General features: G+C 45.0%; 1 protein-coding gene across 1 annotated transcript; it reads right to left on the minus strand.

Moving 5' to 3' along the window:
- Positions 1-11,321: 11,321 nt before the first annotated feature.
- Positions 11,322-12,269, minus strand: LOC142002357 (olfactory receptor 52J3-like). Its single transcript, XM_074978414.1, has one exon. It carries the CDS (start codon positions 12,267-12,269, stop codon positions 11,322-11,324), a length of 948 nt encoding a protein of 315 aa, XP_074834515.1.
- Positions 12,270-18,189: the final 5,920 nt, after the last annotated feature.

An 18,189-nucleotide genomic window follows, 5' to 3' on the forward strand; every position in this document is an offset into this window, starting at 1 on the left:
TCTGCCGCCTTCAATTAGAAGACCTTGTTTTCAGTTGCATCTCTTTTTGCCAAATTCAAAGCTTCTGAGTGTTAACTTTGGAAAGAGGGATATTTTGGCCAGTAGTGTGAGTGCCAAGTTATTGTTTGTGGCAGGAGCCCTGAGGAGGTTCGTGTCTGTGCAGAAGAGAAAGAGCCACAAACCTACTCCCCTTCCCACCTCATCCACTTTGTACTGGATTTATCAAGCAAGAAGTACGTACCTGTGAGTTCTGACAACAGTGTCTCTTCCCTGGTCATCTCTCTTGGGTCACCATGTTCCACATCTCTCTTACCCCAGCGACCACTGAAAAATCCCACGCTGAAGACTGACAGCTGTGTTCACGGCGTATAATACAGTTCCGGTGGGGTTCACTCAGTCTATATGATAGAAGTGAGCTTCTCTATGGCAGCTTGCAGGAGAAGTGCCTGTCCTCGTTTCTGTGCTCTTTTATGCAGCATTCGGAGTAAACAGTAATTAAGGGAACTTCCCAAAGGGACATGAGAACTCTTGTGGTTTGTGCTGAGTCAGGGAGAAATTGGTTGTTCTCTGTGTTTTTGTGTGTTCAACAATTATCATTAATTGCGGGGCAGGGGGGGAAGCTTCGGCTAATTTGGAACTCTATGTGGGGTCTGATACCCTGACAATGCCCTGGAGAAATGTGACTGGATGAAGACATGAGCATTTCCTCCAGATACGTGGGCTGTGACTAAGGCTATGTCTACGCTACCCTGGATGTGAGACATCGACCTCTCAGGGGTTGCAGCTGACCCCTGTACTCATCAAAAGACATGATGAGTAAAGGAGGTTGATGGGAGAAACTCTCCCACTGCCCTTCCCTTGCATAGAGAGATGAGCTAGCTGAGCACAGAGACGTCAATTTTAGCTACACAATGCGCATTGCTAGGATGTCAGGAGAGGAATTGCTCAGCGATTCCCTGTTCTGTTCACTCCCTCTAGGGCATCTGGCATTGGCCACTGTCAGCAGACAGGACACTGGGCTAGACTGACCTTTGGTCTGACCCAGTAGGGCCATTCTTATGTTCTTATGAACTGAATAACTAAGTTTCCCAGGACAGACATGGCGTAAATCATACAGAAGGGGATGGAGATTCAGATACTGGCTGCCTCCAGGCCAGGAATGCCCAACAGGATGAAGGCAGAGGGGTTGCTGAAGTCGGGGATGTTCGAATGGGACATGGAGTACAGGAGAAGATGTGCAACTCTGCTTCAGAAAAGTCTCCTGTGTGTACCAGAGGACCCACTGACTACTCCAGTGCTCTGCCCTGGCACTAACGTTCTTCCACATGTTCGTAAATAATGTGTGCAGATGGGTGAACGGCCTGGGAATAACATTTCTGAATGGAAAAACAAACAAACAAACAAACAGAAAAGAGGGCTGTAGCAAGGGTGAGGCGCCTGGTGCACTCAGCTCAGGCACCACACCTCAGGGGGCACAGTTGGGCTGCTCTGTCCATACTGCACGTGGCTCATTACATTGCACTTTTTCTGCAACCGTAATCCACGCCAGCCAGCTCGCTCGGTGCTCAGTGCACCTCCTGCCCATCCCATTGCTCCTGGGCAGGCCAAGTGCTCCCCTCAACGGCATCTGCCTTGGCATATTTTCCACCCACTCTTGAACCTCCAGACAGATTTCGTACAGCTGGTGTGTTCAGGTCCTGGGCAGGTGTGAGGCCCTCAGAACTATAATAACTAAATGTGTTTTTGTTATCATTTATTATTTATCATTTACTATTCATTATTTCCCTTTTTCTATTAAATAAGTACCATGAATTTATAAACTTGAGGGGGGTACAATTTTATATTCTTACTTCAGACACAAAATTAGCTAGTTACTGCACTGAAAAAAAAAACAACAAAAAACCCAAGATAAATAAAGATAAATAAGCCCTTCTTACTGTGAGGAATTCCAATGGAATCTCCCAGAACCAGGTGACTGGGCAACAAAGTAGTAGGAGATGAACGTAATTGTTGAATAACACAAAGTAATGCACATGGGACACTATAATCCAAACTATATATACAAAATGTTGGAATCTAAATTAGCTGTTATCACTCATGGAAGAGATTTAAGAGTCACTATGGATATTTCTCTGAAAACATCAGGTCCATCGCAAAATGATATACTGGCTCTGGGAAAAGGTACAGAGAAGAGCAATAGATAGAAGAAAAGGTTAGTAACAGCTTCTCTGTGCGGAGAAATTAGATGGCCTGGGACTTTGCAGCCTGGAAAAGAGACGAGAAAGCGGGGTATGCTACAGCTCTATAAAACTATGAATGGTGTAGGTACACAGCTCCTTCCTCAACATCAAGAACTAGGGGCTCGCTCAGAGAAATTAGTTGGGCAGAAATTATAAAAGACAGAAACAAAAATGTTTTGTCACAGTCAATCTCTTGAACGCCTGGTGAGAGGACACTGCAAAACTACGCCTGGATTCAATAAAAAGCAGGCAAGTCCAAGAGGATAGCTCCATCAACAACCTAAAAGCACAGCAGGCAGGGATCCAGTAGCATGCTGTGGTTATCCTCAGCTGTCTTTACCAACTGCTGGGAGTGGGTGACGGGATGAATCATTCGATGTATGTTCACTCTGAAGCACTTGGTGAAGGTCACTGTTGGAAGGTTGGTTAATGCGTAGATGTTCTTATGTAGAACCCAGATAGACCTGAACATCACTGCCACCAGCTAGACGCCACTCCACTGCCCGAGCAGTTTTCAATCCTGCTGGAAAAGTATAACCAGTGGGGTTCCACAGGGGTCTGTTTTAGGACCGGTTCTGTTCAATATCTTCATTAACAATTTAGATATTGACATAGAAAGTACACTTATTAAGTTTGCAGATGATACCAAGCTGGGAGGGGTTGCAACTGCTTTGGAGGATAGGGTCGTAATTCAAAATCATCTGGATGAATTGGAGAAATGGTCTGAGGTAAACAGGATGAAGTTTAATAAGGACAAATGCAAAGTGCTCCACTTAGGAAGGAACAATCAGTGTCACACATACAGAATGGGAAAGGACTGCCTAGGAATGAGTACAGCAGAAAGGGATCTAGGGGTTATAGTGGACTACAAGCTAAATATGAGTCAACAGTGTGATGCTGTTGCAAAAAAAGCAAACATGATTCTAGGATGCATTAACAGGTGTGTTGTGAACAAAACACGAGAAATCATTCTCCCATTCTGCTCTGCGCTGGTTAGGCCTCAGCTGGAGTATTGTGTCCGTGCTGGGCACCGCAGTTGAGGAAGGATGTGGAGAAATTGGAGAGGGTCCAGAGGAGAGCAACGAGAATGATCAAAGGTCTAGAGAACATGACCTATGAAGAAAGGCTGAAAGAATTGGGCTTGTTTAGTTTGGCAAAGAAAAGATTGAAGGGGGACCTGATAGCAGTTTTCAGGTATCTAAAAGGGTGTCATAAGGCAGAGGGAGGGAATTTGTTCTTCCTTGCCTCTGAGGATAGAACAAGAGGCAATGGACTTAAATTGCAGCAGGGGAGGTTCAGGTTGGACATTAGGAAAAAGTTCCTATCTGTCAGGGTGATGAAACACTGGAAAGAATTGCCAAGGGAGGTGGTAGAATCTCCATCACTGGAGCTATTTAAGAAGAGGTTAGATAGATGGCTTTCAGGGATGGTCTAGAAAGTGCTTGGTCCTGCCATGAGGACAGAGGGCTGGACTTGATGGCCTCTCGAGGTCCCTTCCAGTCCTACTCTTCTATGATTCTAAGATGGAACCCACAGTCCTTGGGAAAGTGATCAAAAGTAGCCAACATGGATTCACCAGGGACAAGTCCTGCCCGACCAATCTGATTAGCTTCTGTGACGAGGTAACAAACAAACAATGGAGATACAAACACCTCCTAAGGCTAGGAGGGACTTCCACAGAGCATCTAGTCCAGTCCCCTGTTCTCTTATCAGGGACAAGCACCCTCCCTGACATCTATTTGCTCCAATACCTAAATGGCCTCCTCAAGGATTGAGCACGCAACCCTGGGTTTAGCAAGCTAATGCTAAAACCACTGAGCTACCCTCCCCTACAAGCACTCTAAATGTGGGGAAGTCAGTGGATGTGATATACCTTGACTTCAGCAAGGCTTTTGATACGGTCTCCTACAACATTCTTGTCCATATGTTAAGGAAATATGGATTGGATCCTTTGGCTATAAGATGGATGGAAAGCTGGCTTGATGGTCAGGCCCAACAGGTAGTGGTCTTTGGCTTGATATCTGGATGGTGGTTTGTTTCAAGCAGGGTGCCGCAAGGCTCGGTTCTGAGGCCAGTGTTATTCAACATCTTTATAAATGACCTGGATGAGGGAGTGGATTGCACCCTCAGCAAGTTGGTGGATGACACAAAACTAGGGGGAGAGGTAGATTCATTGGAGGATAGAGAGAGAATCCAGAGGGACCTGGATAAATTGGAGGACTGGGCCAAAAGAAATCAGATGTGGTTCAGTAAGGAGAAGTGCAGAGTCCTGCACCTGAGGCAGAAGAATCCCAAGCATTGTTACAGGCTGGGAACCGACTAGCTCAGCAGCAGTACGATGGAAAGGGAGCTAGGGGTTATGGTGGATGAAAGGCTGGGTATGAGTAAACAGTGTGCCCTTGTAGCCAAGAAGGCTAACAGAATACTAGGATGCATTAGGAGGAGCATTTCTAGCTGATCTAGAGAAGTAGTTATTCCTCTTTATTCAGCACTGGTGAGGCCACATCTGGAATATTGTGTCCAGTTTTGGGGCCACCAGTATAAAAATGATGTGGATTTGCTGGAGCAGGTTCAGTGAAAGGCAACAAAAATGATTAAGGGTCTGGAGCACAAGACCAACGAGGATAGGCTGAGAGATTTGGGCTTGTTTAGTTTACAGAATTGAAGACTTAGAGGTGATTTAATAGCAGCCTTCAGCTTCCTAAAGGGGAGCTCTAAAAAGGAGGGTGAGAAACTGTTCTCAGCGGTGTCAGATGGTGGACCAAGGAGTAATGGTCTGAAGCTGAAGAGGGAGAGGTGTAGGTTAGATATTAGGAAAAGCTACTTCACCAGGTGGGTGGTGAAAAATTGGAATCCGTTGCCTAGTAGGGTGCTGGTTTCTCTATCTCCATCCTTGAGGTTTTTAAGTGGCGGCTGGACAAGGTCCTGGCTGGGGTGACTTAGTGGGGGTTGATCCTGCTTGAAGCAAGGGCCTGGACTAGATGACCTCCTGAGGTCCCTTCCAGCCTTGTGATTCTGTGATTCTGTCCTGATGGTCTCTCTCTTTGCAAGGTTAGTAGACAAGTAAGAATTTCCATTCCAATATTAAACTCATCAAGCATCCGTTAACTGAGTTGCCACAAGATGTCAGAACATGATGGCATTGGAGCTGAGTCAGTACAACATTTATCACATTTACTTTATTCTATACGGGACCCAGATGCTGTGGTGCTGTCAGCTAAATGCCAAGTTATCTGGAAAATAAACCATCCTGGAGTTTTTAGGTCCTAAGTGTGACGAGCTCCCCTGGGGTCAGCCTGGGACAGTGGGACTCCGATGCTCCCCGCACTTCTTTCCAGCCTGGAATGTCTTTCACAACTGGTGGGGGGAGGGAGATGACGGAAGTGTCAGGCCCCTGCACTAGGTGTGGGGAACTGGCTCCATACTCCCACATACTCCAGGGACCTCAGACAGAAGGGGTGGGGATGGGGGAAGCACCCCCCCATCCATAGCCCCAGTGATACTAGCAGGACTCTCCCACACTCTCAAGCAGCCCTCAGAGGAGCCAGGGCATTGCTGCACACTCCCAGACAACATTCAAGGACGTCTGCAGTGCCTCAGCTGGGGCTCCAGCAACTAGCGAAAGGGCCCAGGACTTCGCCCATTGCTGCCGCCACAGTAGCAGTGGTGGTTTCAGGATCCACAGGCTCATTCAAATCACTCGGCCCCAGGACATCTGCCTCTTCCATGCCTGCTGTCGGTGGGCCTGCGCACAGAGCTCTGCTAGTGTCAGTGGCAAACTCCTCCAGACACTGCTCTCACCCAGCACAACTACCAGATCTCCACAGCCAGCTAAATGGTGTGAATGCTTCTGGAGCCTCACAAGACTCGCACACAGAGAGACACCAGGCAAACCCTCGGCCCAGCTCGCAGCCTTGCATCCCAGGAAGGTATTGTCCTGCACTGCTCAAGATCTGCAATACACATGTATTGTCTCGCTACGTCCTCAGCGGAAAGTGAGTTACACCAGCAGCCTTTGATCCTGAGCTGTTTAGCAGACACTGCAGGTGAACTCCCTGCTCAAGATAAATATGCGACCAAATGTATGGACAAGAAAAGATATATGCAAAGTGGTTGTACATAATGGGTGAAAGGTCTGAGTTAGCTCCTGTGATAATATTGGATTTTAAAATAAAGAGGAGAACCATTGTTGTAACCGTCGTCCTGTCGGCCCCAAATCGTATTCCAAGTGGGCCAAGTGAGGTGTCCAAGGAAAGCTGGTAACTCACTGAATCTGTTTATGCTGCTTATCTGTCTGGAACATTTTGGTATACAAAGTTACAAGATTGGCTCTGTACTTGTATTAGAAATGTAAAGTCCCAGAAAGTCACAATAAGGGGCATGGCAACCTCCTAGCCAGGTGCAGACAGACTTAAGAGAGAAAGGCTCTCATCAGACTCCCATCCACCCCTCAGGAATTTACCTGGAGCTTGTCATCTGAGCTCATGGCCAATGGCAGAATGCCCCAAGAAAGGAACCTGGATAGGTAAGCTGATCATGTGATTCTCCACTGTAAGCATGCTCCAAGAGAGGTGTAACTGTGGATTTCCCTCCACCTGGCAAGAATGTAAAGAGGACCCTGAGAATCTCCACTTTTCCCTGTGCCACCTTACAGACTAACAGATATTTTTGGGCATATGCTCCAAAATATCTGTTAGTCTATAGGGTGCCACAGGACTTCTTGTTGTTTTTGAAGATACAGACTCACTCAGCTGTCCCTCTAACACGCGTGCCTGCAATCTCCATCTTGCTTGCAGTTTGCAGGAACATCTCTGCTATCAACTGAGCCGGAGTGAACTGCTGACCCATACTACCAAAGGATGTATTCCAGAGACTATTAAAACAGCAGCATATTCCATCTGCTCTATGCCAGCACCAAGGAATTTAGAACTGATGTATGTAATTTGATTGCTTTAACAATTTCACTTTCACCCTATTCCTTCTTTCTCTTATTGATAAACATTTAGCTTTTAGAGGCTAAAGGATGGGTACAGGGTGCTGTTATGGGAAAGATCTCACCCGAGAATGTGGCTGGGAAAACCTGTGTAGATTTGGTGTTTTCATAAGCTCTCATCTGTGTAAGGAGGGGACTGGTTGCATCACAAGGGAAGCTGGGGGTGTTGAGAGATTTGCTTGTGAGACTTCTGGCTGGCCAGGGAGGCACAGAGGTGCTGTGTGTGACTGGTTTGGTGCCTTATAGTGGAGGAAACCCCAGCCATGGGCTGTACATAGCCTGGTTTTAGCAATTTGCCCTGATTTGGTTCTCTCCACTGTGAAACCTCCCCATAGTACAGCTAAAAAATTAAATAAAATATAACGACACAAGCTGAACTCTCTTTGCCCATCAGACTGGCCAACATGTATTTCATACGTTGTTTTTCTCACCACACTGGTCATTGCAGTCCTTAATATACAGAGTGAATTCCTTCTCATCCAGTGTTCATTAGACCAGAACTCTCAAATAACTGGAACCAGCCCCTGTTGACTCTACCCTTGGGTTTTCTCGACTGGAACTGCCACCTCTCAACTCCTGGGCTGCCAGGTTCTCAGTCTGCACCCACCCCACACCTCCTGCTCTCTGATTTGCTCACCTTGATAATATTTTTCTGAATTGTCAGGCTTGATTACTATTTTTGGTTCTCTGTGCCTTAAATATTCAGTCTGTTCTGGTCTGGCTATGGGCTAAAGAAGTGGGTCTGTCCCACCAAAGTTCATCACCTAATAAAGTATTTTGTTAGTCTTTAAAGTGCAACTGGACTGCTTTCTTGTTTTGATAGTATATAGACTAGGACAGCTATCTCTCTGTTACTTGTCTTGTTAGTTGAGGAACGTGAGAATGTGCCCGTGATTCTTTGAATAACCTGGTTAGGTCCAGTGATGATATCTCCAGAATGGATACATGGACAAAGTTGGCAACGGGCCTTGTTCCAAGAAAAAGTTGCAGGATTGGTATTCCTGTGGTATAGACTGTGGCCATTGGTGAAAATTCTTGTAAGGTTGGGAGGTTCTCTGTAGAAGAGGAGAGGCCTGTCACCTAGGGTCTTCTGGAGTGTGGCATCCTAATTAAGGATAGGCTGCAGGTCTTTAATAATGTGTTGCAGTGGTTTGAGTTGGAGGCTGTAGGTATTAACCAGTGGTGGTCTTTTCTTGGCTTTTTTGGGCCTATCTGGGAGTAGCTGGTCTCTGGGTATTCGTCTGGCCTTGTCGATTTGTTTTTTTATTTCTCCTGGTGGGTAATTCAGGTTGATGAATATTTGGTCAAGATCTTGTAGTTTTTGGTCTCTGAGCAGGATCAGAGCAAACGCAATTGTACTTAAGGGCTTGACTGTAAACAATGGATCTAGTTGTGTGTGTAGGATGGAAGCTAGAAGAGTGTAAGTAAGTGGTCAGTGGGTTTCTGGTAGAGTGTGGTGCTGATCAGGCCACCCTTCGTTTGTATTTTCATGTCCAGGAAATTTATCTCTTGTGTGGAGTAGCTGAGACATAAGTTGATGTTGAAAGCAAAGGGCAGAAAGAGTTACAAAGGTAGTTCACAGAACTGGGGGACAGGCCAAGACAATGGCAGAAAAAAATTAATGTTGAAAACTACACAGTTATGCATCTGGGAAAATATAATCCCAACCATACGTACAAAATGATGGGCTCCAAGTTAGCTGTTCCCACTCAAGACGTCTCAGAGGGGAGGTCACATTAGTCTGTAGCTTCACCAAGAAGCAAACAAAAAAAAAACATGAAAAAAAACAAGCCATCCTGTAGCACCTTTAAGACTCACAAATTTCTTGATTATGTGATGAGCTCTTGTGGGTAAGGCCCACTTCTTCAGATTTGGAGCAAAAAATAAGGATTCGGAGTTTCTACAACGGGGGCGGGCAGAGCAGGGGGAGAAGAAGCAGAAGAAGAAGAAGAAGAAGAAGGGCACACCGGTAGATACCTGCCCCCCCCGGCTCCTCCAGAATTTCATGACCCAGCAGTGTCTGGGGGCATTGACAGAGCCCCATGCTAAAGCAGTACCCAGGGCTGCCTGGCAAAGGCTCATCTCATGATCCCACTTCTAACTGAGTAACAAACCTTTTATTTGTCACCTGTCATGAATAGGACCAGCGGAAGACATGTTCTTCCTTCCGCCATCTTTATTTTCTCTTCTTTGTTCTTCCTCCCCTCCCCCCTATATAAATCCTTGGTTCTTATTTTTGCACCAAATCCAATGAAGCGGGTCTTACCCACAACAACTCGCAAAAGAAATCTAGGAGTCAGTGTGGATAGTGCTAATTAAACATCCGGTCGAGGTACAATGAAAATCAAAAACCAAACAGGATGTCGGTGATCATTTTGATATGGGATAGATAATAAGACAAAAATATCACATTACCTCTATGGAAACCCATGGTTTGACAACATATTCATCACTGCGTGCAGATATGGATTCTCCATCCATTGGATTTGAAAATGGCACAGAGAGGGGGCAACAGAAAATGACTCGGGATATGGAACCTTTTCCATATGAAGAGAGATTAAAAAGACTGGGACATTTCAGCTTCATTATGGTTCCAGTAAGAAGCAGATTATGCCAGATAGCCCTCATCAATGGCTATTATCTGAGCTGGACACATCCTTGTTCTCCATGTACCTGGCCTCTGTTTGACAGAAGCTGGGACACAACAACAGGGGATGGATCACTTCCAATTTCCCAGTTCTGTACAGCCCCCTGAAGTACATGTTCTTGGGCACCATTGGAAGACCGAATATCAGATTGCAATGGACCGTTGATCTTAGCCCGTATGGACATTTAGCTATTGTTATGCAGGCTCCATATGTGCCTGTGTTCATCTGTAACCCAGAAAGACCTGTATCCCTCCCAGCGATGAGGGAGAAACTAGAAGGCCTGACTAGGTCTCTATCTCTTTAGACTTACTAAAAAAAGTAAGAATGTACTTTTAAATTTTAAATCTAACCAGTATTCTGAAGATAGCAGGGCATGTTTATATCAGAGATCAATGGTAGGGTGACCACATTGCCCTATGGCAAAGGCAGGTGGCCTGCAGGGCTGGGGGGTGCTGCTCCATGTCAGGGCTCCCCGGTGACGGAGGCTGCTGCTCCTCAGGGAGGCACCAGGGATGGGGGCTCTGCACTCTCCTGAGGGGGGAAGTGGTGGATGGGGTCTCCACAACCTCCCAGCAGGGGTAAAAAGGGAAGTAAGAGGCTGCTCCATGGCAGACTCAGCAGAAGTGGGGGCTGCCTCTGTGGGGTGCCAGGGAATGTTTCAGTCACCCAGCGGAGGAGCTCCCTGGCAGTGGGGGCTGCTGCCTCAAGATATTTGTTGCCAGGGAATAGGAGCCCCACACAATAAGGCAAAATTAGCCCATTTTTTTAAAAAAAGTCAGGACACCTGTGAGACATCTTAAATAGGGGCCTGTCCCAGGGAAAACGCGATGGACGGCCACCCTACTCAATGGATTTACCATTTTTATTTGCTTTCTGTAATGTAATATTAGATGCACTGCCGCTGTCAGTTAATTACTAAGTTCTCTGCCAAAATAAAAACAAAAACTAAAACCCCAGTCAACATCTAGACTATTCAAAGGCCTAAATAACCCCTACAATGAGTGTTAACTTGTCTCCCTTCAAGTCTGGTGAGGGGGAGGTGAAGGTGACTGGATATCTCCCATGACTGGAGCACTGAGATGGAAGGGTGTACACTGTTCAGGAAGGACATGCAGGGGAGAAAAGATGGGGGAGTTACACCCAGAGAGTGATAGCGAAATGACTGGATTAAAGGATAGGGGCAAGGTAATGGTGAAAAGAGGAAGAATAGAGCAGTGCCTTGGCAGAATAGGTGGACAAGAGGTGAGACCTTAATGGTCCAGCTACAAACAATTACATTGGTGTCAAATCTACCACTCATGCTGAAACAGCAGTGTAAGGTCAGGAAAGGATTTAATATCTCTTTGACAATCCCGTTGGTGATTCAGAAAAGAGGGCCCTATGTCATCAGCCACCTCCAAAAGGAGCTCAGCCAGAGAGCCAGAGCACGAGGAGAAAACATTAGGTCTCTTTGTGAGTAAAGAGGTGGAGCACCCTGTTCCGAATCTGTCTGGTCCTCAGCCCATAGATGATGGGGTTTAGCGTGGGAGCCACCAGGAGGTACACGTTGGCAAGGAGAACATGGAAATACAGGGCCACATTCTGGCCAAATCGGTATGTGAGTAAGGAAAACAGACCTGGGATATAAAAGGCCAAAATGGCACAAAAGTGGGAGCCACAGGTCCCAAAAGCCTTGAGCTGGGCATCCTTTGTGGGGAGGCTAAAGATGACCCTGAGGATCTGGGTATAGGACACTGCAATAAAAAACACATCCGGACCAGTCACAAAGCATAACGAAAAGAGGCCATAGTAATTACTGATGTGGGTGTCAGCACAGGCCAGCTTCACCACAGCCATGTGCTCACAGTACGTGTGGGGGATGATGTTGGTTTGGCAGTATGGCCACTGCCGTGCCAGAAGGATAGTAGGTGGTGTGAGTATAACACCACGCAGCACGACAGCCAGGCCAATCTTGGCCACCAAGGGGTTTGTGAGGATGGTGGAATGTCTCAGGGGATGGCAGATGGCCACATAGCGATCAAAAGCCATGGCCACTAGTATCCCAGATTCTATCTTTGAAAAGCTGTGAACAAAGTACATCTGGGTGAAGCAGGCAAGGAAATCAATCTCTCTGGAATTGAACCAGAAGATGCTCAGCATTTTGGGCAGGATGGATGTGCACAGGACTAGGTCGGTGACAGACAGCATGCAGAGGAAATAGTACATGGGTTCTTGGAGGCTTTCCTCCATCTTCACAATGAACAGGATGGTGAAGTTCCCCAGGACGGCTGTGGCATACATGATGCAGAAGGGGAGGGAGATCCAGAGATGGTCTTCCTCCAGGCCAGGAATGCCCAGCAAGATGAAGGTGGAGGGGTTGGTGAAGTCAGTTCTGTTGGAATCTGACATGGAGTAGGAGAGCTGGTGTCCAACTCTGAGGCCGAACAGCAAATACTGCATGTACCTTATATTTTCCTGAATATTCGTATATGTCCCAGGTTCAGTGAAGAGATCACAGTACCAAATCCTGTAAGGGGAGACAGTGTTAATATGAGGAACTACATGTAGCACTGGGATGAAGAATATTGGTCAATGTAACCAACCAGGCTTGGGTTCCCCAGAAATGAGGCTGCACCCAGAAGGTGAGTGCTATATTTGGTTTACTGAAAGCATGACACCCACGATGGGAGCCCTGGAAATGCCGCAGTCACCAATGGGGAAAAACCCTACGCTTCGGAGCTTCAGTCAGGAGAGAGGCTCTGTAACAGGCCTCCTAACACTAACTAATAAAGCTTAAACTCATTTACATAAGATTGCTTAAAATTGCCTATGCATTACTCTTACTATCTCGAGTGGCCTACTGCCAGAGTAGCCTTGAAGTTTTGGCAAGCGCACTTTGTTTTGCAGCTGCTCACCTTGGCAGGATTATGTGTTTTGCAGTTTTTCACCTTGCACAGACTGTCCTGTTTGGAATTCTCCTGAGGATTCACAGAGGGGTCGGACTGCACTCTCAACCATTACATTGTCTTCTCGCACCCTACAGTCAATCATCATTGAAAAAATGGCAATTTCATGATTTAAAGAAATTATCATGTACAACTGATCCTACCAGTTCCAACCGCATACCAATAATTCCTACGCATCTTTGTATAGAGAGCCTCAACATGCACCATCAGGCAATAAAAATGTGCACACTTACCATCCCTCATTGTTCCTTACAGTGGGGAAACCCAGACAAGAGCAGCTATATTGTACAAAAGCTCATCACTGAATAAATCATTTTGCTAGTCTTCAAAGTGCGACATTTGTGCGGTTGTGTTATATTGTACTGTGTTCATGATACAGCTGTTTTCTCAAAATTACAAAATCTGAGGGTGTAAAAAGAAGGCAAACCTTTTCCCAGACATGTGCCAGAAACCAACCAGACACCAGGTGGCAGAAAACTCCTGTTTGTTACCCTGCCTTTCAAAGGCCATAGCATCCATAAAAGGCAATTTCTGAGACAGGTAACAGGAATGTAAGGTGCTTCCATATGCGGACAACAGAAAAGTCTGGAACTCATTAGTTTAAGGTATGATCAGAGATGGGGACATGTGACTGAGAAGAAGAAAATAAAAGTTTGGAACTGATGATATTTTGATAGACAAAGGGAACAGGATTCGTAGACTATTCATATGTCTATACGCTTAGTAGTTCAAAAGAACCAGTTCCTCAAGCCTGAGAAAATTGTTTGGGAGAAAAACTTAGAGAGATGACAAGAGTTTCTTACACAACTAAAATGTTGTATTCGAAAGCTTCAGCGATGAGGAGTCAATGAGGAATGCACTGCATCAGTAGTGGAATCTCAGAATTACGAACACCAAAATTATGAACTGATTAATGAAGCACACCTCTGATTCAGAACAAGAATAATGATCAGAATGCAGGAGAGTGAAAAAGTAAATGTAGGAAAGTTCTGACTGAACTGTAAACTATTAGGTTATGTCTACATGTCACTCCGCCCAGCGCCGCTGCTGACAGATGTATGCAAAATGAGTTTTTTAGGAAGCATAAGGGACTGGCAGCAGAGGGGGGTTTAGCCAGCAGAGGCACATCCACACGGTTTCTGCAGGGCCAGCACCCCCTTCTGCTGACACTCTCGTGGGGCTCTGGTAGTGAGCTTTGGAAGTATGCAAATGGCACACCATTTTCAAACCCGAGAAGCTCATGTTGCATAGCTCTGCCAGCAGCAGCACTGGATGGAGCACCACGTAGACCAAGACTTATAGAATTAGGGGAATGGTGAAGACTTGACAAAGTTTGGAAACAATGGAAAATATCAAAACAATGGAAAGTTTGGAAACAATGGAAAACATAGCACCTTCCAGAGGGTGCTATGTTACCTTCTCGCGCTGAGGATACCTCGCCGGGGGGAGGAAACACCAGTTTTTAGGAAGAGGCAGGTGTTAGTAGTGGGGGATTCGATCATTAGAAATATAGATATTCGGGTTTGTGATGACCGGGAGAACCATATGGTGACTTGCCTGCCTGGTGCGAAGGTTGCGGATCTTTCGAGGCACCTAGATAGACTTATATGCAGTGCTGGGGAGGAGCTGGTGGTTGTGGTACATGTAGGTACCAATGACATAGGGAAGGGTAGGACAGATGTCTTGGAAGCCAAATTTAGGTTGCTAGGAAGGAGACTGAAATCCAGGACCTCTATGGTGGCAGTCTCAGAAATGCTTCCAATTCCACGTGCAGGGCCAGGTAGACAGGCAGAACTTCAGAGTTTCAATGCGTGGATGAGACGATGGTGTAGGGAGGAAGGGTTTAGATTTATTAGTAAGTGGGGACACTTTTGGGGTAAGGGGAGCATATACAGGAACGATGGGCTCCACCTAAAACAAGGTGGATCCAGACTGCTGGCATTAAACATTAAAAAGGTTGTAGAGCAGTTTTTAAACTAAGAGATGGGGGAAAGCCAATTGGTGCGGGGGAGCACATGGATCGGACAGAGACTTCTCTGAGACGAGACTCCATTGCTAGAGATTTCCCAGAACTCAGTCAGAAAGAGAAGATGGGAGATGGTAAAGTTTGGGCCAGACCAGATGAGAAACAGTCACATATAAAAAAAAAATGCAACGCATCAGTGAAGGGCAGACATATAGATAGTGGTAGTTTTTTTAAAGTGCTTTTACAGAAATGTTAGAAGTCTGTCGAATAAGATGGGTGAACTAGAGTACCTCATATCAAAGGAGGAGATTGACATAACAGGCATCACAGAAACCTGGTGGAATGAGGACAATCAGTGGGACACAATCATACCGGGATATAAAATATATCGGAAAGACAGAACGGGTCGTGCGGTTGGTGCAGTGGTACTATATGTGAAAGATAATATGGACTCAAATTAAATAAAAATCCTAAATGAATCAAATTGTTCCATAGGATCATTATGGATAGCAATTCCTTCCTCTAATAGGACTATGGCATTGGGAATATATTATCGACCACCTAACCAGGACAGTGATGGTGATGCTGATATGTTAAGGGAGATTAGAGAGGCTATCGAAATAAAAAACTCACTAATAAGGGGGGATTTCAATTATCCCCATATTGACTGAATACAGGTCACCTCAGGACGGGATTCAGAGATAAAATTTCTCGATGCCTTAAATGACTGCTTCTTGGAGCAGCTGGTACAGGAACCCACAAGGGTAGAGTCAATTCTCGATCTGGTACTGACTGGAACCCAGGATCTGGTCCAAGTTACTATTACAGGACCGCTTGAAAATAGTGACCATAATATAATAACGTTTACTATTCCTGTGTCGGGAAGAACACCGCAGCAGTCCGACACTCTAGCATTTAATTTCAAAAAGGGGAATTATACAAAAATGAGGAGGTTAGTTAAACAGAAATTAAAAGGTAGAGTAACTAATGTTAAATCCCTGCAGGCTGCATGGAAACTTTTCAAGGACACCATATTAGAGGCCCAATTTAAATGCATACCCCAAATTAAAAAACACAGTAAGAGACCTAAAAAAGAGCCACTGTGGCTTAACAACCATATAAAAGAGGCAGTGAGAGATAAAAAGGCATCCTTTAAAAAGTGGAAGTCAAATCCTAGTGAGGAAAATGGAAAGGAACATAAACTCTGCCAAATTAAGTGGAAAAATGTAATAAGAAAAGCCAAAAAAGAGTTTGAGGAACAGTTAGCCATAAATTCAAAAAACAATAGTAAAATGTTTTTTAAGTACATTAGAAGCAGGAAGCCAGCTAAAAAAGTAGTGGGACCCCTGGACGATAGAGATATAAAAGGAGCAATCAAGGAAGATAATGCCATTGCAGAAAAACTGAATGATTTCTTTGCTTCAGCCTTCACGGTTGAGGATATTACAGAGGTTCCCAAATCTGAGCCGTCCTTTCTAGGTGACAAATCTGAAGGACTGTCCCAGATTGAAGTGTCAGTAGAAGAGGTTTTGGAACTAATTGATACGCTAAACAGTCACAAGTCTCCAGGACCAGCTGGCATTCACCCAAGGGTTCTGAAAGAACTCAAATGTGAAATTGCAGAGCTATTAAAGGTGGTTTGTAACCTATTCTTTAAATCAGGTTCGGTACCCAATGACTGGAAGACAGTTAATATAACGCCAATATTTAAAAAGGGCTCTACAGGAGACCCTGGCAATTACAGACCAGTAAGTCTAATGTCAGTACCAGGCAAATTAGTAGAAACAATAATAAAGAATAAAATTGTCAGACACATACAAGAACATGATTTGTTGGGCAAAAGTCAGCATAGTTTCTGTCGAGGGAAGTCGTGTCTTACTAATCTATTAGAGTTCTTTGAAGGGGTTAACAAACATGCAGACAGGGGGGATCCAGTGGACATAAGATAGTTAGATTTCCAGAAAGCCTTTGACATGGTCCCTCACCAAAGGCTCTTATGTAAATTAGGTGGTCATGGGAGAGGAGGAAAGATCCTTTCATGGATTGGGAACTGGTTAAAAGACAGGAAACAAAGGGTTGGAATAAATGGTAAATTTTCAGAATGGAGGGGGGTAACTCGTGGTGTTCCCCAAGGGTCAGTCCTGGCACCAATCCTGTTCAACTTATTCATCAATGATCTAGAGAAAGGGGTAACCAGTGAGGTGGCAAAGTTTGCAGATGATACCAAGCTCTTCAGGACAGTCAAAACCAAACTAGATTGTGAAGAACTTCAAAAAGATCTCAGCAAACTGAGTGACTGGGCAGCAAAATGACAAATGAAATTTAATGTGGGTAAGTGTAAGGTAATGCACATTGGGAAAAAATAACCCCAATTATACATACAATGTGATGGGGGCAAATTTAGATACAACAGATCAGGAAAGGGATTTTGGAATTATACTGGATAGTTCTCTGAAAACATCCACGCAGTGTGCAGAGGCAGTCAGTAAAGCAAATAGGATGTTAGGAATTATTAAAACAGGGATAGAAAATAAGACGAAGAACATCATACTTCCCCTACATAAAACTATGGTACGCCCACATCTTGAGTACTGCGTGCAGATGTGGTCTCCTCACCTCAAAAAAGATATACTCGCATTAGAAAAAGTTAAGAAAAAGGCAATTAAAATGATTAAGGGTTTGGAACGGGTCCCATATGAGGAGAGGCTAGAGAGACTGGGACTTTTCAGTCTAGAGAAGAGGAGACTGAGGGGCGATATGATAGAGGTATAGAAAATCATGACTGGTGTGGAGAAAGTGAATATTGAAAAGTGATTTACTTGTTCCCATAATATAAGAACTAGAGGACACCAACTGAAATTAATGGGTAGTAGGTTCAAAACTGATAAAAGGAAGTTTTTCTTCACACAGCACACAGTCAACCTGTGGAACTCCTTGCCGGAGGAGGCTGTGAAGGCCAGCGCTCTAACACAGTTTAAAAAAGAGCTTGATAAATTTTTGCAGGTTAGGTCCATAAATGCCTATTAGCCAAGGGTAAAGTATGGTGCCCCTAGCCTTTAGTCAAAGGCTGGAGACAGATGGCAGGAGACAAATCGCTTGATCATTGTCTTTGGTTCACCTCCTCTGGGCACCTGGCACTGTCCACTGTCAGCAGACAGGATACTGGGCTGGATGGACCTTTGGTCTGACCCAGTATGGCCAATCTTATGTTCTTATGAAATGGGATTAGTTTAAAAAATCTAGGAGTTTAATTCATGCCAGTGAACAACAAATAATAAGGAATGTAGGTCTTGTCAAGTAAACCTGGTTTTGTTTTTTAATAAGGGTGCAAGCTTGGATAATTAGACAAACTACAAAAACGCCAGAGTGATTTCTCAGAGAGATCTGAGTTATTAGG

Source organism: Carettochelys insculpta, chromosome 1 (genome assembly GCF_033958435.1).
Source record: "Carettochelys insculpta isolate YL-2023 chromosome 1, ASM3395843v1, whole genome shotgun sequence".
Lineage (NCBI taxonomy): Eukaryota > Metazoa > Chordata > Testudines > Carettochelyidae > Carettochelys > Carettochelys insculpta.